Genomic DNA, 25,153 nt, shown 5'->3' on the forward strand with positions numbered 1-25,153 from the left:
AATTTTATTGCCAAACATTCCGTTGTAAAAAAAATAGTCAAATCTTATTATGTAATAAAATTCGCGTGTCACAATGTTCGTTCCCGTACTCCTCCGAAACGTCTTGACCGATTCTCATGAAATCAATCAACCAAAATCTATTTTTCATACCCAAAAAATACAAAACAACGTTTTACAAAAAAACTAGCTACCCGTTATACCTAATCCATAACAAATAACGCATACGATATTCAATCCCAAATAATATTATGCGAAAGTAAGTTTGTTTGTGGAAGGCGTTATAAAATATCATTACCTATGGGCTGTGTATTTTTATTCATTCGCAAATACCTACATTAAAATAAATAAAAAGAATTTCATTGACTTGATAGTTGACATTGACACTGGCGTCTACTGCTATCGAATCGACGTTTGTGTTTGTTTATGCTGTCATGTCATGTTTTCTGTGTTGATTGTATTCTTCGCATAATATTGTTTGTAATGACAAAACAAAGCAAGTTCGCGATTAGTTTATAAACTACAATCAGCCAGTTCCTCAGTTCTCACATCGACAGCCATTAGTGAAGTCCTTTTAATCCGCGCTTTAACCAAAGATGAAGTTGTTATTTTTATTCCTTCTCGTTGGGGTGTCCTGGGCAAGTTATGTGAAGATGAAGGAAGTTCAACCAGAGCAAATCCACTTATCTTTTGGAGGTAAAAATTGTATATTTTATTTTATGCAATTTTTCATCGTGCTTAAAAGTGCATACACGAACATTCATATTGATTTTCTATTTGAAATTCATGGGCACATGCCCGTGAATTTGTTATTTAATTATTTTTTTTATTTTGAATTAATTATTATGAATATGAGAAAGGCCTAATAAATTACTAACAGTTTTTACAAGCACATACCAACCTTCCTATTAATTACTTTTATAATATTTGATGTATATGAAAAGAGTTTTCAAAAAATTTATAATAATTTTTATAAATAATCAGGATAAAATTCCCCAATAAAGGGATATTTTTTTTATTAAAAATATGGATGTTTTTAAATATTTTAAAAATAATACCTATTTAAAAATACTAATTAAAATACCTAGTATTTGATTTATTACTTCTATTTGATTTAAATAGAAATATTTTTGTTTCTTTATTGTATTAATTTCTTATAGGTTTGTATGGATTCAATAAATGACACTATTTAGGTACTTGCTTATCACAATTGCTCTGGGATATAGAGAATGACATAAATTGTTATGCCAAAGCAGGATGCTTAAGTTATCTCCTGATAAATGGTAGCTTTATTTGTGTTGCTTTACTCTGAATAAATCAGTGTGTTATTTGTTAAATGATTTTAAACACTATCATGACATGCATTAGGTTTGTATTACCACTAACCTAGTCATCTGGTGTATAATAAACACAAGACAATTTAAAGGATTATTTTAATTCAATTCCAATATCCTTCATGCCACATTTAAAGGAAATTATGACTTACTAGTTGTATAAATAGATCATGTACTGAGTTTACAGATATTTTGTTATGAATAAACTCAAATACACCAGTTTCATGGAATTTAGCACATATGTGGACTAAACTTCAGGAGTTATGCATAAAGCTTGACCTGGCAAATCTACAAGGAGACCTATAAACATGTCATACATTCATATTCAGAACCAGTTCGACTTCGCATGTGCCGGCGTCACAGAAACCGGGTTTAGAAGACTGGGTGAAAGAAGAAATAACTGGCGGTGCCCTGGGTGTAAGTCCGGATCTTCACTTTCGCCTGCCGCAACATCCCCAATGCCTTCCCAGTTGGACAGTATACAGGAGCAGTTGAGTCGGATCACTTTCCAGCTGGAGCCGTTGAAGTCTCTCTCGGCAGATGTTGCCGTTATCAAGGCCGAAATGTCAGATTTAAAAGCCTCTGTTGAAATGGCTCACTCGGCTTTTGCGTCTTTGGATGCTCGCGTCAAAGGTGTTGAAAAGGCTTTGACAGAGATCCCTGATTTGCAGGAGGAAGTATGCAGACTGCGGCAAGAGCTTGAGGATAGGGATCAGTGGGCTCGAGCGAACAATGTCGAGATCCGTGGGGTACCCTTAAGGAAGGGAGAAAATCTATATGAGATTGCGGAAAGGATAGGGGAGTTGAGTAATTTCCCTATAAGAAGGGAATCTATAAGCTGCATTGCGAGGATACCTACTCGAGTGCCTGATGCTGAGAAACCTATAATAATATCGTTTAATAATAGATATATTAAAGAAGATTTGGTGGCGTCCGCGCGTAAAAGCAAGCAGCTTACGCTCGCAGGTTTGGGTTTCTCTGCTACTGGTCCGTTCTACGTAAACGACCATCTGACCCAGAAGAATAAGACCTTGTTAAGTAAGGCGAGATCACTGGCTCGAGAGACGGATTTCAGATATGTTTGGGTGAAGCATGCAAAAATTATGGCCAGAAAATCCGACACGTCACCTGTTTTTATTATAAGAAACGAAAAAGACCTTTTAAAAATAGTTTAACTTTGTTTCTTGAATGCGTTAGACTCCCGAAGTTGCAGTCTTTTAGATTTTGTTATAAACTTGTAAGCAGATTGAGAACCATGCGTGCATTCCTTCCTTTGTGTTTTTATGTGAGTCGGCTCGGTGGAGCGGGCTACCTGTTTCCGCAGGTAAGTGCTCGTAGGCAACGGCAGTGCGCGCCGCAGCTTCGACTGTGCGCACGCGTTGCAAGAAATACATTTGTATGTTGGAGGTTTGACTGCGCACTTCGCAGTTTGTTTACATCGCATGTCATTATTTACGCTGAGCTTACGGTATTTCTTATAACTCTCCATTCACTCGCCTGCGTTCTATGCAATTTATTCTTCGGCTTAAATTCCTTATTTGCATTTAGTTTTACCTGGATGCTAGGACACTTTTTTCGGCTAAATAGTTATATTTATTTTGCATATTTCTCTCAGACTATTTTAAATCCTCATTTATCGCCAAACGTTAGTTTAATTTATCTTTGTTATAATTTGCTTAGTGCCAGTGCAGTATCTGTCAGTAATATTTTTATTTGTAGGTTTTTGATGTCATTGTTTATTTTAAGTATTAAACTGATAACGTACATAAATTATTTGCTATATGCAGTACCTTGTGTCGGAACTGATAATATTATTATATATAGTTCGCATAAGTTACTTATGTTATATATAAATATTATAGCTATAGTTAATTATTTTTATTTTATCGTTAACGCATTCGGTACTATTTTTATTTTATGTAAGATTGTGACGTTAAGTAAAAGTAGATTGTCGTTTTTCGTTTATTTACATTATTTCCTTATATATTTTGCAATTGTTCACTGTAATATTATTATCAATTTCTTGATAATATCGATATTGAATAGAAGACTTGTATTGAATACATGTTATTTATACAGATTTCTGTATAAATCGATTAGTTACAATGCTGACATTAATATTATTTTTATCTGGTATCTAGTACTGAGGTTCATTATATTATCTACTATAGTCTTTACAAAGTTTCTACTTAGACTTATGTTGATTATTATTAATTGTGGATTCTAATATTAAAGTTTTTTACCAAAATACTCGAGGGCTTCGTACAAAGACACAAATATTTAAACGTAATCTTTTATTAACATCTTTTGACATTGTTTCGCTGACAGAGACGTGGTTGCTTGAGTGTTTGGGAGACAGTGAGTTGTTTGATGATAGGTACGTAGTATTTAGACGGGATAGAAATTACGAAATGACTGGCGAAAAATATGGCGGCGGAACATTACTCGCCGTTCATAGGGACTTCGCAGCCATTGAACGACCTGAGTGGCGGTCATCTGCAGAGGATATTTGGGTGACAATTACGCTAAAAAATAACAATCTTAAAGAAAACATAAAACTACATGTTTGTACAATATACCTCTGCAAAGAAGCGCTTGGTAACTCTTTTAACATGCAGTTGAGTAATTTTTCAGAAAAGCTTTCGTCTATATTTGATACTTGCCCGAATGACTCGTTTTTAATATTAGGGGATTTTAATTTAAAAAATGTAGAATGGTGTGATGAAGGAAACTATCTGCGTCCTAGTGGGGTATCTGGGGTTTCTCAATTGTTATTTTTTGATACTCTGTCAGAATGTAACCTTAACCAATTTAATTATATTAGAAATTCCTCCTGTAATCGTATCCTGGACTATGTACTATCCAATGGGCCCGTAGTTGTCTCACACTGTGAGGATCCTCTGGTTCCTGAGGACCCACATCACAAATCGCTTGAGATCAAATTATCCTTCTTAACAAATGTCGCACTTAAGAGCAATCCTAGAATTAAATTTGTGTACGAGAAAGCCGACTTTGAGGCAATAGTGAGTTCACTTAATGAAGTCGATTGGAAATTGTTGTTATATAATTGCTCCTTAGATGATGCTACGGATGCCTTCTATAATCACCTATATCGCTTGCGAGATTTATTTGTGCCTAGAAAAATAATTTCTTCAGGCAAATTTCCTGTCTGGTACACGTCCTCTTTAAAAAAATTACTTAAAGAAAAGCGTAAATACTTTATTAAGTTTAAAAAGTATAGAAATTTGAGTGACCGCGAAACTTTTAATCTTTTGAGAGAGAGGGCGAAAAGACTGGAAAAAGAATGCTATTATATGTATATTAAACGGTGCGAAGATACTATAATTGAGGAACCTAAATTATTCTGGTCTTTTATAAAATCTAATAGACATGGTTCGAACTCTTTGCCTTCAACCATGTATCTTGAAGATCAATCAGCTGATACTAGTGATGATATTTCCAATCTTTTTGCTACATATTTCCATTCTAATTTTCAAGACAATTCCACTGATTCTTCAAATTCTGTTCCTGCTGGTCATTTGCATGGATTTAATTCGATCTCGAATATTGAAATTGACACTGATTTTGTTCTCAAATCGTTAACAACTGTTGACATCTCTAAAGGTGCAGGGCCTGACCTGATTGATGCTAAATTTGTTGCTGGCTGTGCTGCTGGTTTATGTCATCCTTTATCGATTCTGTTTAGAAGGTCTATTGTTGAAGGGACTGTGCCTAAAATATGGAAGCAAGCATTTATTACTCCAGTACATAAAAATGGAAGCAAGAGTAATATTAAAAATTATAGACCAATTTCTAAATTATGCATTTTCGTAAAAATTTTTGAGAAAATTATACATGATCAAGTGTACAATGCTTTGGCTTCATCATTTATCGAAGAGCAGCATGGTTTTCTAAGAAAGAGGTCGACTAACTCCAATCTTATTAGTTTTATTGATTATGTTACAGTTAATATGGAATCAGGTGGACAAGTGGACTCTGTGTTCACGGATTTTAGCAAGGCATTCGATCGTATCGATCATGGAATCCTGCTAAAAAAACTTTACTTAGCCGGAATCCATGGAAACCTATTTAGGTGGTTCAGCTCTTATATTGAAAACCGATCCCAAGCCGTAGCTATTAATGGCTCCCTATCTATTTGGAATGTGGTGCCTTCTGGGGTACCTCAAGGCTCATTATTAGGACCCTTACTTTTTAATATTTTCATAAATGATGTGCGCTCCTGCTTCTCAAACTCTCAGGTTCTCCTTTACGCGGATGATATGAAAATTTTCAGTAACATTTCTAGTGTGTCGGATTGTTTACTTCTTCAAGAGGACTTAAATAAATTTGCTGAATATTGCTCTAGTAATAAATTGGACTTAAACATTAATAAATGCTACTATATTTCATTTACCAGAAAGACAAAACCGACGCATTACAATTATTGTTTATTAGGCAATGAACTAAAGAGAGTCGAAGAGATTCGGGACTTAGGTATCATACATGATTCAAAATTAACATACGAAATTCATATCGATCACATAGTTAAAAAGGCCTCTAGATCTTTAGGATTTCTTAAAAGGTCGTGCTCTCAGTTCACTAATGTTAAACTGATAAAAATACTATACTGTGCCCTGGTTCGTAGCTCCCTCGAGTATTGCTCCCAAGTCTGGAATCCTCAGTTCAATATATATATTGATAGGCTTGAATCAATCCAAAGAAAATTTTTAAGGTACTTGCAATTTAAAACAAAGTGTTTTGATTCTTACTATAATTCTATGTGTTCAAGGTACCATTTTCTGCCATTATATATTCGCAGACAAACTGCCGATATTATGTTTTTAGTAAAAATTGCTCAAAGCCAGTTAGATACTCCATCTTTATTAAATAAAATTTATTTGAAAGTGCCTACTAGAACTGTTAGGTTGCCCACATTTCTATATGTTCCATATAGTGCATGTAAATATAGACATAACTCTTTCTTTGTCAGATCTGCTATTGAGATAAATAAAATAGCTGCCCACCCAGATCTTGATTTATTCAATTCTAGTGTCAATAAATTTAAAAACACTTTATCTCAGGCATGGTTTAATGGTTCTCTCTCTGCAAGTTAGGTGTTCTCCTTGTGTGATATATCTCTTTTTTTTCTGATTTCTCTCTTTTTTATGTTAGTTTTTTCCCCCTAAATTTTTCTTTCCTTCTCTTTCAGACAAGCTGCTTAGTTACTCATATGCGAGAACATGTTAATGGTCATTTGTTGTTTATTTCTTTGTTTATCTAGTTATGTAAGACTGTTTGTTCTCCAAATAAAATAAAATAAAATAAAATATTATCACATCTATTTCCCTTGTGGGGTAGACAGAGTGAACTGTAGAGAGCTAGCTACATAGCTAGCTGTAAAGAGGCTTAAATCAAATTTCATCAGAAATGAAGCAAAGAAAAAATGCTTCTAGAGAGCCCATAGTCATGCCCAGAAAATATTTTGTGGTTTAAATATATCTTATGATTGTTTATCTTTATTTTAGTAACTTAAGAGTTCTACTTTAGAATACCCAAAGCTATACAAACGTGATTTAACGGGACAAATTTGCACAACCTGGTTGAAACAGCACGAAAAAATGGTAGGTATGTTCAGGTTAATTTCTGTTAAAAGAATTAACCCGAAGCATGTTTATAAACATTTTCTTTGTCCACTGACACGCCAGTCAGATACAGTTTTGTTATTACAGTTTACAAATTATATTGTGTTTGAGCTATTGAAATGATAAAGTAGATATGTATGAGTGACCTTTGATACATGACCGGCTTACAATGTGATAAGCTAGGTTTTATTTGCACACATTGCTGTGAAAATTTGTAAATGTTTAGTGAATCTGGTACAGTCCAATACAATCTCAGTTTACAGGTTATAATAGGTTTTTTTTCTGTTGAAAATAAGTAGGCATCAAAGTTTCTAATTTCTTAACTCTGAAACTAAAATCAAGCCTCTTTTCCGAAGGTGTAGACAGAGACCACATCTTTCGTCTTGCTACGATCCCTGCGGACTTCTTTCGCTTCATCCACTTTCATAACGGTCTTTTTGCATGCTTATCGGTTTCGGGTAACTCTTGACCTGGCTTTTTGTCAGAAGGTTAATAATTTTTTTACTTTACTCATTTACATATATTTTTCTTTCAATATTGAATAATAAAATTCTGTTGTTTTCACCTTTTTGGGCGAAGGGCTGACTACCTTTTCAATTCCATTAATAATATAATAATTTATTATACTGCCCAGCTAAACTTGATCTTTAAAATCTTGTAACCATTGGCCCTGTCTACCCCGTAAGTGATAAAGACGAGATATGTGTCTGAACTGGGCGTGAGTAGAACCCGACTGCATATTTTTTCCTTTCAGATGCAACTAACGAAATAGTGGTAACCTGGTCGACGTTTGCGCAGGCTAAGTCCAAAGTTTTATACGGTGTACACCAGACTAACAAGGTGGCCGTCGGCGGCAGCACTGTCTTCGTGGACAGCGGTAAAGAGAAGAGGAAACAGTGGATCCATAAAGTGACCTTGAAGGATCTTGCGCATGATACTAAATATGGTAAGATGGGACATCTCTTTTTAAAAATAAAATCGCTTCCTAGGGTTTAGCAATAGTGACTAAGTGACGTTTCACTCTTGTATAGTGGATAGTAAATATTGGATTACCGGAATGGAAACTAACTTTTACCATTCTGTTGATGTAAATGTCCACGAGTACACCGCTTTTCATGATACAAAAAAATTAACTGCTGCATATTATACTCGTATTAATACAATTCACCACAGATTTATAAAAATAAAATGCTGCAGTGTAGTTTGTTCCGTCTTTTTTCGGATGCGCTTCGGAAGTGTAGAATTAAATAATTTTGAAAATAAATCTATTCTATTCTAATATTTTACTAACAACCGCCCTAGGTTTCGCTCGCGAAAAGTACGCGATATCCTTTCCAGTCAGTGGGTACTAATTGTTTAAATTAATTGAAATCGGTTCAGTGGTTTAACTGTGATGAATCAAACAAACTCACTTTAGAATTTATAACATAATATGGATGGATATTATTTGAAGACAAACAATACATAGATCTAATGTTACCTCCTCCTCATTAATTTCTGTTGGAAGTGTTAGTTTTGTTATTTAGTTATCTTATAAGTTGTTTTTTGCGACAGTGTATAAGGCAGGCTCGGACTCCGGGTATTCAGAGCAGTTCTCGTTCAAGACGCCGCCGGCCGGCGAGGACTACCCACTCAGGATCGCTATTTATGGCGACATGGGCGTCAACAACTCTATGGTATGATTAGAATAAATAAATATATACGGGACAAATTACACTGATTGAGTTAGCCTCGAAGTAAGTTCGAGGCTAGTGTTACGAGTTACTAACTCAACGATACTAAGTATATCACTACATAGTATAAAACAAAGTCGCTATTTTAGTCTGTTTGTCTGTATGCTTAAATCTTTAAAATTACGCAACGGATTTTGATGCGGTTTTTTGTAACAAGTAGAGTGATTCAAGAGGAAGGTTTTTATGTATAATAACATTTATAATTTTGCACCCATGCGAAGCCGGGGCGGGTCGCTAGTTTTATAATAAATACTTATAAAGATAAACATCTAGAATACTTATAAAGATAGACCTAGCCTAGCCCCCTAGCCGGGATTCGAACCCGAGACCTAAGAAAACACAGACAAGCGTACTATCGCTGCGCCACCGAGGCCGTCTATAATAAAGAAAAGCTATTCTTTATTATAACCGACAAATTAACCCTATAAGAAGTCTTAAACATTACATACAGAATACGTATATTCCGAAGTTGATCACATCTTATATCGCACAGGCGCTTCCCTTCTTGAAGCGGGACGTGTCTCTGGGTCTGTACGACTTCATACTCCACGTGGGTGACTTCGCATACGACATGTACGAAGAGAACGGGCGGGTCGGTGACCATTTCATGAACATGATCCAGCCGTTAGCGGCCAATCTGCCTTACATGACCTGCCCGGGGAACCACGAGAGTGCTTAGTAAGTAATAGGTATTTATTTCACTAAGTTTAAGAATCGTATAAATGAGTTAAAAGATGATGGGTTACTTCTTCTTACATTTAAGAGCTAGTGGAATTAAATTCAGCAGTCTATTCATGTCTTTCCTCTGTTAAATAAGTGCCGTGTGGTTTCTGATACATTTCTATAAAATCACTCCATATCTTTCCCATGGATGCCGTAAAAACCGACTAAGGCATAGGCTTAAAGATGTTCCTCTTGTAGACGATGGGCTAGCAACCTTTCACTAGTTGAATTTCAATTCCATCATGAAGCTATACAACTAAACGAAGCATATCAGTCTATTAGACTGTTGGCTCTGTCTTCCCTGCAAGGGATATAGACGTGACTATATGTATGTTAAATTAATGATAAATGATAATGATACATATGTTAAATGATTGGGTAGCCATAATCAAAAGTGAATTTTCAGTTTCTGAGAGCATTCTTGTTTTATATTCACTCAATGAATGATGAAGAATTGCATTGTAATAATTTAAAGTAATAAAATAAATTGCCATCGATGAATTTATAAACTAAATAACCATAAATGCAATAATTAAGTTAGATGGCGAACAAATATGTAAAACTATTCTTATTACTCGCAAGGTGTAGTGTATTTTCTCGGATCTCATTGATACAGTAACCTGAACTATCTTGGATAATGTTTGTTGTCTTAAACTAAAGAACTTAATTCGTTACTGCGTTACCTTACGACTACCGCGGGGAAAAAGCGATAATTTAGTATCAGGGTGTGCTCCCAATCTGAAGAGTCAGGAATCAATATGGTGCCGTGACCTTCCAGCAACTTCTCCCACTACTCGCACCGGTTCTCCATGCCGGGCGCGCGATCCTCGCTGTTCTATAGTTTCGACGCGGGCGCCGCTCACTTCGTGTCGATCTCCACTGAGGTGTACTACTTCACGCAGTACGGGCTGAAACTCATCAGCGATCAGTATCAGTGGCTTAGGGATGATTTGAAGAGGGCCTCTTCGCCGGAGAACAGGTTGGTATAGTTTGGTATAGGCAGCGCTTGTCTGATACCGGAGGGCCCGGGTTCGAGTCCCGGCCAGGACAGGATGAGAAACGGAACTTTTTGATTGATTGGCCTGGGTATTATAAAATATAGTATCTTTGAGTTGAGTTGAAGAATCCCAAGTTTATAAGCCTATCCCTTAGTCGCCTTTTACGACATTCATGGGAAAGATATGAAGTAATGCTTTATTATATATAATACCGGGATACCGGGATAACGCCACTGTAGCTACAAATTTTCCGCCAGTTTAATTTTTTATAAGTTAAATTATATACTTCGATAAGTTTATTCCAAGTGTTAATTGATTGCTATAAACTGCATTGCAATTTAATTAATTATAACCTTTTTTAATAGTTTGCTTTATAATCTTTGCCTTATAAAAATAATATATTTTCAGACGCAAACGCCCATGGATTATCGTATTCGGCCATCGTCCCATGTACTGCAGCAATTCTGACGATATCGACTGCAGTGTGGAATACACCCGCGTCGGCCTCTACGGTTTCTACGGTGAGTGAACGAATTGAACGAAATTGAGCTGGTTACTTTGAAACGTAAAAATCGTGTTGAATTCTACGGCTTTACGGTGAGTGAGTGAACGAAATGAATGGACGGATCGATAGTGTTCGTTGAAAACATTACCATATATTATATCGTGAAGGCAATTCAGCTAGGGAACGCTGTCAGTATTCTGAGTACGATGCCTCCATGTGGCGCATTGCTGGATTATTTTGATTTAATTTCATGTTTTGATGTATAAAAAAAATTGAATTTCACATATACTTTATGCTCTCCACAGGGAGTGAGCGTACGAAATGAATGAATTGAATGATTATTAGCTAAATACCCGAGGAACGAATGATGTGAATGCTTCATTGTATGTTTCAGCCTTAGAGCCTCTACTGAAAGAGTACGGGGTGGACATAGCACTGTGGGCCCACGAGCACTCGTACGAGCGCACTTGGCCGCTCTACGACGGACAAATGTACAACGGCACTACTCACCCTTATACTGATCCCGGGTGAGAAACACTTTATAGCTTCCGCGGACTTTTATCATAGGTATAGAATAACTTTATTCTCATAAGATTTACATAAAATAAATCACTTACTGAGAAAACAATATTTATATAAGTATGAGCATGCATTTTATACAAAATAAATATAATAAACCAATAGCCTCGACACAGAGGGTATAGAATAATAAATATGAAAAAAAATAGTAGGATAGATCTACGCTATCATTCAAATTCAATTCAAATTTCTTTATTTTTCTCTACACAAACTTAAATGAAAATAGGTATACAAAAGTTAACTATAACTATACAATACAAAGTAAGTTTGTGAGAGACTGGAGTCTGAACTAAGCAGGGCTTGTATCATATACTAATGCTGTAGGTACCGTGTGGTTCCCGGCACCAACACAAAAAAGAATAGGACCACTCCCATCTCTTTCCCGTGGATGTCGTAAAAGGCGACTAAGGAATGGGCTTACAAACTTGGGAATCTTCTTTTAGGCGATGGGCTAGCAACCTGTCACTATTTGAATCTCAATTCTATTATTAAGCCAAATACTTTTCAAGACTGTTGGCTCTGTCTACCCCGCAAAGGATATAGACGTGACCATATGTATGTATGTATGTATCTATACTAATATTATAAAGCTGAAGGGTTTGTTTGTTTGAACGCGCTGAGCTCAGGAACTACTGGTTCGAATTGTAAAATTCTTTTTGTGTTGAATAGACCATTTATCGAGGAAGGCTTTAGGCTATATAACATTACGCTGCAACTATTAGGAGCGAAGAAATAATGGAAAATGTGAAAAAGACGGGGTAAATTATTCATCCTTGAGGGCTTCAATGATGCCCAAAATAACTATTCCACGCGGACGAAGTCGCGGGCACAGCTAGTTAATAAATATATTTTGACATAAATTCTAATAAATTTTTGAATTTCGACTCACATTCGTCGCAATCGTCATTGCGATTATGAAGTTAACAAGACACTAATAATTTCACCTATGTACGTACATATTTCGGGCAAAATTTTAAGTGTGTGTTTTTGGTGACTGTTTTTGGACCAAATTGCTCAATTTGCGAAAACATCAACCCAGGATATGGGTAAGTAACAGAATCTAAAGTAAATAAGTGTTAGCTTATGCTTTTGCCACTAAGTTGACCAGGTTAATAAATTCGGAGAAACGGACTGATTTTTGTTTAAAAATTGTTCAAATCCATCGTTAAACTATAAAGCTGAACGTGGCTTATCAGCTTTTTCAAGGCTATTAGCCTCTGTTTACCCCCGCTATAGACGGACATAGACGTAACGTCTTTTTTATCCTATGAATTTTGAAATTTCAGCACAAATCCTGAGATATGGTTACCCTAAATAGAACATATTTCTAGATAAAATGGGACTCCATGTCTTAACACAGATAGGGAAGAACCAGTGTCAATAAAATAATAATAATAATAAGTATATGTTCGCCCCCATAGTGCACCCATCCACATTGTAACCGGCTCCGCGGGTTGCAGAGAAGGAAAAGACCCTTTTAAAAGTAAGCCTTTAAAAGACCCATTTAAAAGTAAGCCTTTAATAGACCCATTTAAAGTAAGCCTTTAATAGACTCATTTAAAAGTAAGCCTTTAATAGACCCATTTAAAAGTAAGCCTTTTATCTTCGTTTATCTTTGAATATTCGTCAAGGGGTGGGAAATATGAGTACTTACATGTAAAATTTTAGGTTCACCATTAGCTTATGCGTTTTTTTAGCAGACATTTTCATCTACTAACTAAAGAATGAGTTTTTTTAGATATCGTAATGCGTGATTATAATTCCGTAGATCCCGCATACGGCTGGTCGGCATTCCGGTCGACGGCTTACGGCTATACCAGGGCCACTTTCTATAACAAAACGCATGTTAATGTTAAGCAGGTATTTGTTAATAGCGCTTATTGTAGTTAGCAGCAGGAGTTAACTTTAGGGGTAAACCACTACCAAAGGAAAAACTTCCAACAGTTGTAATTAATTATGCTTCAAAAATCTGTGGAAACTTTGCTTGCGCGATGCAGAGTCTTCGCTGCTATTGGCTGAAGGCGTAGCATGCTTTGCTGTGATTGGCTAATGACGTTTGACGCAGAGATGACGCAACAATAACACACTCAATAGGTACAGTTGATTGTTGATCCCATGTGAAAAACATGATACATGCTATTTACAAATACTACTATTAAACGTAGGTACCTTTATTTTATCCCGTACGGTTCGAATCATGTTACAATGATCCGTGGTCACCTAGCGTCTAACTAGGTGTTCGGTTATCATTGTAACATGACAACATAACATTGTAAATAGTGTTATGCAACGTGAATGTTTAAAATCAGTTGCATCATACAATCAACTTTTATACATTTAAATACTGCATGAGGAGAGTGTGGAGGGAAAGGTCGGAGTGGGAATGCCTATAACGAACGTACCTTGATCATATTAGGTAAGGACGTCCTGGTAAAGGGTCAGGTCAAGAGTACCCGAAACTTGCATGAAGAGAGTTATGAATGTGGATGAAGCGAAGGAAGTGTGCAGAGATCGTGGCAAGTGGAGAGATGTGGTCTCTGCCTACCCCTCCGGGAAAGAGGCGTGATTTTATGTATGTATGTTATGTAATACTGCATGAAAATTATAATATTGCCGGCTTGAAACTCGATGTTTAAAAGTTATTGTGTGTTATTAGTTGCCACACACGGCAATTAGTGTGGATCAAAATCTCTTGGATTTCACGGGTCTATAGATACATCTCGGGTTATTGAGAGGCTTGCGTGGGGATATAAATCCAACACAACAAATTTTATAATTATTATTTTTTAATATTGGTTCTACACTGTTAATCAGCTTTTGAAGTCTCCTCATTCCAGGTCGACGTGGAATCTCGCCATCACCTAAGACGCGGGAGGGTTATTGATAACTTCTGGATACGGAAGAGTGACCCAATAGTACCCACTGTCACCACTTCAGAGTCAACATTAGCTCATAGTTGGTTTTAAAGTATAATAAAAGCAGCTACCTACCAAATTAAACATTTTTATTTTGTAAAAACAGAATAGAGATATTTATTTTCATCGTCAGGAGTTTACGACGACAGAATTATTCATATGTAGTGTTTCAACGAATTGTTTACGAAAAGTCATACCTACATAGGTAAATATATATAATGGAATTTCTATGTAACAAAAGAATGTGATATTTTTGTGGAAAGTAATGCAAAGAATTTACGGACAAATTACCGATTTAAAGACAACATTAAACTTCGATTACTTAAATAGAGCGTCGTTGTTCGAATCGGTAATGTGCCTGGTTAAAATGATGCGCAGGAAGGCACAGATTCGAATCCCGCCTCGGCCATGTACCAATGACTATTTTCAAAGTTATGCACATTAGTTTGAATACTAACCGATGCTCTTACGGTAAAGGAAAACGTCGTGAAGAAACCTGCACATTCAGGCAACTGGATGTGGTTAGGTTAGTGTAAGATGGGAGTAGCTTCGTGTAAAAACCTGACTCACCCAATCCAGGATCCATGGTCGAAGGCATACCCCGGGCTCTACAGTGATGATGATGCAACCGGGACTAAAGCCAGGAGGAAAATGATTTAATTGTGCCGTGATACTACTGAAAGGCTAGTTGTTTTCAATTGACATTATGTTGTTAAGTAGTGTAATGGTGCGGTGTGGTTCCCGGCACCATTAGAAAAACGAATAGGACCACTCCATCTCTTTCTCATGGATGTCGTAAAAGGCGACTAAGGGATATGCTTATAAACTTGGGATTCTTCTTTTAGGCGACAGGCTATAATAGTTTCCATCACGTAAAGTTTCCCATAATTTATACATACAGTCACGTCTATATGCCGTGCGGGGTAGACAGAGCCAATAGTCTTGAAAAAACTGAAACGCCACTTCCAGCTGTATGGCTTGATGATGTAACTGAGATTCAAATAATAAAACTTGGGATTCTTCTTGTAAGCGATGGGCTAGCAGTAGCACCATCGCCTACAAAAAGAATCCTAAGTTTATTAGTTTTTCCTTGAGTCGCCTTTTACGACATCTATGAAAAGAAATAGAGTGGTCCTAGTCTTTAAGTGCCGGGAACCACACGGCTATTGATTGTTAGTGTGTAATTTATAGTTTGTTCAGTCAACGCCGTAATTAAAATACTTTTTTGGATATAGGTGTTTAGTTTACTATTTTTTTTTTCATTCATTTATTCATAAAATTACGTCTATATATGTATATCCCTTGAGACTCTGTTTGTCTTAAAAGACTTATATGATGAAAAGCCGCGTTTAGCTGATAGGCTTAATGATAGAATTGAGATTCAATATAGTGACAGGTTGTGAGCCCATCGCCTAAAAAATCCCAAGACTTTCCCTTAGTCGCCTCTTACGACATCCATGGGAAAAAGATGGCGGTGACGGATTTTACCGAACAAAAAAAAACCGATGCATAATGATATTAAAAAATATATTTTCACAAATATCATGAATACTTATTCTGAAATTAGTATATATTTATTTAGTTAGTAATACATAGTTATTTTGTTAAATAATTACATACATACATACATATGGTCACGTCTATATCCCTAGCGGGGTAGACAGAGCCAACAGTCTTGAAAAGACTGAATGGCCACGTTCAGCTATTTGGCTTAATGATAGAATTGAGATTATTATTATACTTAAATAATTATTATATTTTAAACTATGTTAAAATATATTTCGGTAGATATAATTTGTCACATAATCTTTATATTTTATGTGTATCCTATCAGAGCTCCGGTCCACATAGTGACGGGATCTGCGGGCTGCAGGGAAGGCCGCGACAAATTCAAACGTGAGTTTTTGTAAAAGCTTTAGAAAAATAACAAATTTTATGAATCTGGTAAATTGTTTATTACAAGAAATTTGGTTGGTTTCTCAAAAGACAACCTGTCTTCTTCCCCCTGGCTTTTGTCCCAGTTTCAGCCGCACCACTCTGGCGAGGAGCCCGGGGTATGCCTTTGACCACAGATCAAAGATGGATTGGGTGAGTCAAGATTTTATACGAAACGACTGACCTCTCCATCTGACATCTGATCAGATGACTGATACGTGTAAATGATTGCTATAAACAAGTGGGACGTTTATATTGCGGGAAATTTAAGATGTACGTTGGATAACAAAAAAAGGAAAGAAATAATGGAAGAGGAAGCCTTAAATGATCGTATCTAATCAAATTTAAATCGGGAATAAAGAAAGATCAATACACGAGCTTGCATAAGGCGAAATAGTGAAGTGGAAAGTGATCGTTAACCTATAGTATATCAGTAGTGCGTCTAATTAATACTAATAAAGTGGCAGTGCAACTATTAACTACAAACAAAGCAAAAATCTGTGAAATAATTCGTTGAGAATTTGTGTTGTGAGAGTGACGGTAGCAAGTTGCCGGTGACTGTGACTCATACCGATGAGGATTGTTACCATTGGGCTGTGACTAATACCGACAACTATTCACGATTCAATAGTTATGCTATTTCGCCAAGATAACGAAATACAAGTTGGAATAGTGGTTAAGAGCGGCGCTCAACGTCAACGACTGAATTAAAAGTCACGGGATCGAATCCTACATAGTGGATAGTTTCGTATTTCATTTTTATTATTTTTCTGTATTACAATAATAAAGAAATTATAATGGCAGATGATTTTGATGGAGTAACAATCAGAAAACTCAACATAAATTCCAATAAAAGTGACGAAATATCTTCTCCGGATGCTACTTATTATGAAAATAGCTATCTAAGCCTTCCTGAACCTACATCGACACTTGAAGTTCAAGAGTTAACAGAAAAGGTGGAAAAATTAAGTACAGAATTAATGATTGCTACTAGCGAGATTGATAATTTGAATATTGAAAATGCGGATTTAAAGAAGAAATTGAATACTTACGAAAAAAAAATCAAACTGTACAAATCAGTGGGAATTGGAAATAACGATTTGAATACCACATCTTCGGCATTAAAATTTTATTCACCTCAATACCAAAAGAAATACCAATTTGCGCGGACTACGAGTATTAACACGACAACAGGTACACAACTGTGCGTGCAAAAAGACTTACGGCATACACAAACAAACAAGGTTGACAATCAAGTATTAAAAACAAAATCAGTGGATGGATTGGCAACTTTAGCCGAAGTTGGAAACAGTACCAGTACGCCGATTAGAAAAAAATATTCTAAGTGTCACTTGATCAACTTTAACAAAGGAGACTGTGATAATAACACGACAGATGGCGCTAGCAGTCGTGCATCGGGAGTTAAACATAGACTATTAATACTTGCGGATCAGACTGGTTATGGAGTGAGGGAAAAATTACAAAACTTATTGGGTGATAATTTTATTGTAACATGTTATTTAAAACCAAATGCTGGAATAGACCAAATATTGTATAAAAGTGAATGTTTATGTGAAAATTTTACTAAATCTGATTATATTCTTATACTAGGAGGAACAAATGATAGTAATCTGATAAAATTACAGTCGTTTTTCTATCATATGTTGCATAACATTAGGCATACAAATATTTTAGTAGGGGAAATTCAAAAAAATAATTATCTTGATGTTAAAAATTTAAATAGAAAAATAAAATTAATATGTTCATACTTTACTAATGCTAGGTATATATCACTGAATGATGAGTACACTTATGGATACGTTAATAAGATAAATGTATGTAGGTTAATTTTAAGAGACATTCTAAATATAAATTACAAAAATAATTATGTTGATTATATAACAAAGATAAGACATAACGTGCTGGACAATAGGAACAAAAATATTTGTAACTTATTAGAAAAAGACTCTATTGTAGTGACAAATAATTTAAACAGAAAAAGTTCACATTGTATTACAGTTGGCACTCAAACAGGTGAGATATTGAATCAACCAAATGTAGAGAATAATTTTTTTCGTGACTGAAGACCATAATCTAATTGAGTTAAATATATTTCACCAAAACTTGTGCGGAATTAGTAATAAAAAAGATGAATTAGAATTATACCTAGAAAACTTTGATTATACTTTTCATTACCTGTGTATCAGTGAACACTTCTTATTGAGTGGGTCAATTTCGTTATTAAATCTTACCAATTATAAGTTAGTCGACTATAATGTTAGGGTGAATAAGACAAGAGGGGGGACCCTGATATTAGCACATAAGGACAGAAAGACGGAAGTGTTACCGATTGCGAAAAAATTGTACAAAAGAGATAGTTTCGAGATTAGTTGTATAAGAGATATTGACCTCGGTGTTTGTATTTGCTGTTGTTATCGTATTCCTATAAGAGATACGTTTGAAGACTTTATAATTAGACTTGAACAGCTTTTAGAGCACTTTTTTAATAAAAATTGTATCATATGCGGAGACTTTAATATAGATATTATGACAAGTAATAATAATACGCAAGTTTTTTTAAATCTTTTAAAATGTTATAATTTCAGGGCAGTGATTCATGAAAAAACTTTTGAAAGAAATAATAAAAGTTCATGTATAGACAATATCTTAACTAATTTACCCCCTACAACATTTGACAGTTTTACAGTAGACCACAACGGATTGGGAGATGGTCATGCGGCACTACTGTGTAAGGCGAAGGTACCAGGTAGTGGTAAAAATGGACAAAATGTGTACATAACTGTCAAGCGGAGGAGTTTTAGTATAAAAAATAAGAATATTTTTCGACAACATATTGTCAATACAAATTGGGAAAACATGGGAATTAACTCTTTTATAAAAACCTTCACTAATATTTTTAAGGGCAGCTTCAAAATTAAAAACATGAAATTAAGTTCAAGACACAATTCACAAATTAAATGGATGACAAAAGGTATTAGGACGTCTAGCAAAATGAAAAGATTTTTATGCACAGGAAAAACTACATATACTAATGATACAGTTACAAATTATAGAAAAAAATACATGACGCTATATAAAAGGGTAATTAGAAATGCAAAAAAAATAACTGTATCGTCTCAAATCGCAAAATCTACAAATATATCTAAAGATGTTTGGAAAATAATTAATAAGCACAGAAATAAAGTAGATTCTAGTAAACAATATTTTCTTCTGAAACAAAATAATAAACTCATTCAGAAACCTGAGGAAATAGTTGAGGTATTTGCAGAACAGTTTAATTTAGGTACTTATGGAAATGTGGCTGACATTAACAAAGCACTTATGTTTCTTAGGAAATCAGTAAAATCAGTTGACCAAGAAATGTTACTTAACCCTACTACAGCTGATGAAATTTTTAAAATAGTAAAATCGATGGAATCCAAGAAATCTAGTGGCTATGATGAGGTAACAATTTCTATTATAAAAGAAAATATTGATATACTGGCTAGACCGATAAGTGATTTTTGTAACAATTGTTTTGAAGAAGGTGTGTTTCCGGATCAGCTGAAGTTGGCTAAGATAATTCCCATACATAAAAAGGGGTCAAGACTGGATCCAAAAATGTATCGAGGCATTTCACTTCTGCCTATATTGTCCAAAATTTTAGAAAAGACAATGAAATCCAGATTAGTACGTCATTTAAACTTAAATAGTATATTAAATATAAGGCAATATGGATACCAGAGAGGAGTAGGAACCTTGGATGCAATAAATGCTCTTATTAGCGATATTACTAGTGCTATAAATAACAAAAAAAATGTTTCTGGCGTCTTTTTGGATCTAAGTTCTGCCTTTGACACAGTGAATCATGAATTGTTGCTAGAAAAACTATTTCATTATGGGATAAGAGGTAAAGTCCTACAACTTTTCAGATCATATTTGCAAAATAGGCGAATGTTTGTGCAGATAACAGGTTCAACTGGTTCGGATCGAGATAATTGTGAGAAAGTTTATAAATCACGTGTATCAAATATCAAAACAGGAGTACCGCAAGGTAGTATTCTAGGACCTGTCTTTTTCACCTTATTTGTGAATGATTTAGTTGAATTCACCTCCGCCACTGATCCAGAATCAATTAAATTAATACTGTACGCAGATGACACTAATATAATAATATCAGCCGACAATATGTTAAATCTAAAACAATCTGTGGACAATTCCCTAAAAACTGTTAGCGATTGGTTTAATGCAAATGGCCTTGTTGTCAATGCTTCCAAAACGAATTTAATTTTAATAAAAACGAATACACAAAATCAGGAAAGTATTAGCATTTCTCTGGATAATAAGCCTTTGCCTTTAGTTGAAAGTGTAAAATTTTTGGGTGTCCATGTTGATTACCTGTTAAATTGGAAGTGCGAGCTTGACGATATTGAAGCAAAACTAAGTTCGGCTTGCTATGTACTAAGAAGTCTCAGGGAAGAAGTAGGTACGGAACACCTTAAATTGGTCTACTATGCCTTAGTAGAATCTAAATTAAGGTATAGCATACTGTTTTGGGGGGCTAGTTACGATTATAACGTGAAAAGGGCATTTGTTATGCAAAAGAGGGCAATAAGAATTATAACACGTATACGTCAACAAGAGTCGTGCAAAGACCACTTCATTCGTTTGGGTATATTAACTGTACCAAGTTTATATATTTTGGTATTGCTGTCACATTTCGCTAAAAATGTTAATGACTATGAGACTCATGAGGAACGACTTAAAAGAGAAGCAAGTAGACGAAAAGATTTTGTTACAGGTACAGTAGCCCGGTTATTAGTAGTGAAGCACAGTGCTCATTACCAGGTAGTAAAGTTTTTTAATAGACTGCCCATGGACTTGAAGGACTTGCTGTATACAAAGCATTTTATTGACAAATTAAAAATTTATTTATTGAAAAAGTGCTTCTACTCCTTAGATGATTATTTAAATCGCAAATAGCGACGACACAGCGAAATACGATTACCGACCCACGATTACGACATTGACATATTATTACTATTTTATTTTGTTTGACATTTATCCACTTTTCTATGTTTGATTTTAATTCGATTTTATGTATTTAAGTAATTTAATTTGTAATGCTATTGGGATGGTGGTGGTATTATTTTACAAAATTTTCAACACAATTGTATTGTTAAGAAATAAATAAATATGAAATATGAAAAAATATGACTTCCGTAACTTTTGCAGACTAACCTAACTCGTGTTGGTGAATCGATCATGGTTACTTGAATCCAGTTGCCTGAATGTGTATAACGATAAGATCTTAATATGAGATTTGTATATTACTATAAATATACATTACTAGCTGTGCCCGCGAATTCGTCAGCGTGGAATAGTTATTTTGGGCATGACTGAAGTTGCAGCGTGATGTAATATAGCCTAAAGCCTTCCTCGATAAATGGTCTATTCAACGCAAAAATAATTTTTCAATTCGAACCAGTAGTTCCTGAGATTAGCGCGTTCAAACAAAGAAACAAACTCTTCAGCTTTATAATATTAGTAGGATAGATAATCAAACACCCATGATTAGAATTACATTCATAAAAATAACGTCACACCCCTTTCTCAGAGCTATATACAGACTACATCTATCCATTTGCCACGATCCTTGCAGACTTCTTTCGCTTTATCCACATTCATAACGCTCTTCGTACACGCTCGTCAAGACAAAAATATGAATTAATCGCATAAGAAGTTAAGAGAATCGAAAAGTAAGTAGAAGGTTATAATTTTACAATTGATTCACAGATAAGCCGGCGCCGTGGTCGGCGTTCCGCTCTCAAGACTACGGCTACACGAAGTTCCATACTTTCAACAAGACACACATTTATGTTGAACAGGTGAGATTATGCTAGCTCCGCTCGCTTGGGAAGCTCGTGAGCGAGCATTGATACTGATTTTAAAGATTAAGAATCGCATACTACTAATTCTTGAAGGGGTCGATTCGCACGCAATTTAAATACTTCCGTGCGAATCGCCTACTAAAAAAATATTTGTATTGAAAGGGGACGATTCGCACGATTGTGCGAATAATTTTTGTGCAAATCGACTACTCACTCGACTGGACTATCGATGCACTTTATAAAGAAAAAACAGTTTATATAATCGAAAATTAGTGTATCATTTTAAAATTATATTTATGTAAATTAACTTTCGATAAGGGTGCCTCGCAATCTTGTACTGAAATAAATACCTATAATAAAACACAAAAATTTTGCACTAGCACATAATCATTATGACACCTTTTTTATTTCGCTTTTTTCTTCTGTTTTTTGTTATTTTTCAAGAAAATTGTTTTGTCCCTTTATTTGTAAATGCTCATGGACGTATGAAATGGACTTAATATATTGTTATTTCCAGGTTTCAGCTGACCTGAATGGCTCTGTCATCGACTCGTTCTGGCTGATCAAGAACAAGCTGCGGTTCACACTCTGACCATACCGTAGACCTGGGGCATTAGATCTATCACTATTATTCTAAGATACATAGATAATAAATTTAAGCATTTATCAGTGGTATACATACTGTGATGTTTTATCATTTCCCTTGGCAGTCGTTTTCAAAATGTCTCGCAAGCCTCTTGTTTAATCATTATCTATTTATATTCCATTATTGGATATATATGGAGTCATTAATACCTTGTATGTAACTAATGTCTAAACCGAATCTCAAATGTGGGTAGTTGTTCTTTTTTAATTAAAAAATCTTAATACCAAAATGACTTTTATTTTCCTTGTGTTTAATAAGTAAATATTAATAAGATCTCTGATTTGAATACAAATACTTACACTAATCTGTGTGTAACCGTTCAAAATCTTCGCCGGTGGAAATTTTTCTGTAATTTACTTGCTTCACCATAACAAGCATTCAAATTTATTCTCCTTCCTTTGTTTCTGTACTTTTCTTTTGTAACTCTATTTGGTCTCTTTGGATCAAGCCTATTTTGCTCCCTTCGAGTAGTAAGCATAACAGGTATGTCTGGAACATTCCTTGGATCTAATAACGTTTTAAGAAAATGATTCTGAGAGCAATTCTTATAATTATCCGCAGCATGCTTCAAATAGTACACTAATTTCGTCAACAGCCTCGGATACACTGCTACCGAGCTATTCCTGGAGTGCTCAAACGGATCCTGAACACACATTGGATTGTTAATTTGCAATGGCTTACATTTCTGATATTCAATATTTTCTTTATATAAATCAAATTCGTCGGGCACGAAATCCAAACGCTTGAACTGATTTCTGTCAATGGAATAACCTGTGTATGGTGAAATAACATATTCTTTGTATTGGTAAGTGCTGAAATATTCAAAAAATCCACCAAGAAGTGCATACAATGACATGTCATTACTAGTGTGATGTTGGTAACTCTCATTGAAAGATGTGTTCCAGTTTTCAACAATATCTTGCTTTGTGCCTTGTTGGAGTTTGCATACTGGTGGTAGTATACTCATTTGTTGTAAAAAGAATATTATCATCATTGTAAGTGCATAATTAGGTACCAGGTTGACGCCAGTCAATTGGTGAACTTTAGACCAGTATTTCAATAATACTGCTAAATGTAATGCTCTCCTGTCTATGTGCAATAAATATGCTATTAATTTACTATTCTGAACACCGGCAGGGCTCGTGAAGTTTATGTCGACTTCACATTGAGTTGGAGTGTGAAAAAACTTCACTATTGGGACTTTGGCAGCACTTATCACAAACAGGTTTTGGAAGATGTGTGGTCTGCGCTTCAGCACCTGCTTGGCTGTCATGACATAGCACTCGTTGGGGGACTTAAGGTGTTCAGGCAAGTGAACGTAGCAATCTGCGTCACTTGATTTAATTCCTAACCCTGTGACTATTGACCCAAATGGCATAACAATACAACCTGAAAGTAATACTTAATGTTAATGAGAGTAAGGAATGAAATGACAAAATGACATGGCATTCAGGTGTCGCATGCCACAGGTTTTTCTGGGCGACTACATATCAAAGGTGACTGAAATATTGTCAATCCAAAGATGTATTTCAAAAGAGATGAAAAAATGCAAGTTTTATATACAGACCTGGCCAATATTCCCTCAGGGTCTGCTCTAAGTCAAAAAATAGTCTTCTCAAGTCTTCCACCTCACTTCGGGTCAGTCTCACACGTTGCATTATATTTTCGACTTGAGTGTAAAAATCCCCATGGAAATTTATCACAGAAGGATCCAAAATATCTAAAATTAATATAAAATTGGTTTATGACAAGGGCCAAATAGATATTTGTTTTGTTTTGTTTCTATATAACTCTATATTATGTTACCTGAAGCCATGTTTTTGTTACACCTGGAGAACAAAGAAATTGTCCAGATATTCCTATATTTACCGCTACTATAAAAGTTAAAGATCACTAACTTGTGTAGTAATTATTGTAACTTCATCAAGGCATCCATGATTCGATAAAAAAAACCTACCAAATACAAAGTATGTTCACATAAAACTATATCTGACCTATCTCTACACTCTACATTCCCTACTTATTTTAATGTATTTATTTATTTATACTATTTTCACCAACAACGTAACGATGAAACGATATGACAAGTTGTTAACAGAGAATGACATTAAAATTTTTGTTTACTTTAAGAGTTGACATTGACATTTCCTAGTTTTAATTTTCCGTCGTCAAAGCAATTTTCCAATTTGAATAAAGTTGACAAAATGTAAATTAGTACAATTTCTAAACTATACTAATAATAAATCTATTTATTT

At 35.0% G+C, this 25,153-nt stretch overlaps 3 protein-coding genes across 6 annotated transcripts; 2 read left to right on the forward strand and 1 right to left on the reverse strand.

Moving 5' to 3' along the window:
* The first annotated feature begins 401 nt into the window (after window positions 1-401).
* LOC106137946 (acid phosphatase type 7) lies at window positions 402-23,110 on the forward strand. Of its 3 annotated transcripts, XM_060948308.1 has the most exons (10): window positions 402-693; window positions 7,728-7,919; window positions 8,528-8,649; window positions 9,200-9,384; window positions 10,208-10,408; window positions 10,836-10,948; window positions 11,327-11,459; window positions 16,261-16,322; window positions 22,158-22,249; window positions 22,770-23,110. In XM_060948308.1, the coding sequence occupies exons 1-10, from the start codon at window positions 594-596 to the stop codon at window positions 22,842-22,844; spliced, it is 1,275 nt and encodes a 424-aa protein (XP_060804291.1). In that variant the 5' UTR covers window positions 402-593; the 3' UTR covers window positions 22,845-23,110. The 3 variants fall into 3 exon arrangements, 2 of the variants coding, with proteins under 2 accessions (XP_060804291.1, XP_060804292.1); XM_060948309.1 differs by lacking the exons at window positions 16,261-16,322; window positions 22,770-23,110 and having other exon boundaries at window positions 22,158-22,234; XR_009657183.1 differs by lacking the exons at window positions 402-693; window positions 8,528-8,649; window positions 9,200-9,384; ... (4 more) ...; window positions 22,158-22,249; window positions 22,770-23,110 and adding an exon at window positions 3,416-6,952 and having other exon boundaries at window positions 7,728-7,868.
* On the forward strand, window positions 713-4,460 carry LOC132902564 (uncharacterized). The gene has a single exon (XM_060948310.1). It carries the CDS (start codon window positions 1,640-1,642, stop codon window positions 2,504-2,506), a length of 867 nt encoding a protein of 288 aa, XP_060804293.1. The 5' UTR covers window positions 713-1,639; the 3' UTR covers window positions 2,507-4,460.
* Window positions 17,181-24,986, reverse strand: LOC106137948 (terminal uridylyltransferase Tailor). Of its 2 annotated transcripts, none has more exons than XM_013338904.2 (3): window positions 24,856-24,986; window positions 24,466-24,618; window positions 17,181-24,287 (listed from the first exon to the last, which is right to left on the reverse strand). In XM_013338904.2, exons 2-3 carry the CDS (start codon window positions 24,554-24,556, stop codon window positions 23,218-23,220), a joined length of 1,161 nt encoding a protein of 386 aa, XP_013194358.2. In that variant the 5' UTR covers window positions 24,557-24,618; window positions 24,856-24,986; the 3' UTR covers window positions 17,181-23,217. The 2 variants fall into 2 exon arrangements, with proteins under 2 accessions (XP_013194358.2, XP_013194359.2); XM_013338905.2 differs by having other exon boundaries at window positions 24,705-24,986.
* Window positions 24,987-25,153: the final 167 nt, after the last annotated feature.

Source organism: Amyelois transitella, chromosome 15, assembly GCF_032362555.1.
Source record: "Amyelois transitella isolate CPQ chromosome 15, ilAmyTran1.1, whole genome shotgun sequence".
NCBI classification, from domain to species: Eukaryota; Metazoa; Arthropoda; class Insecta; order Lepidoptera; family Pyralidae; genus Amyelois; species Amyelois transitella.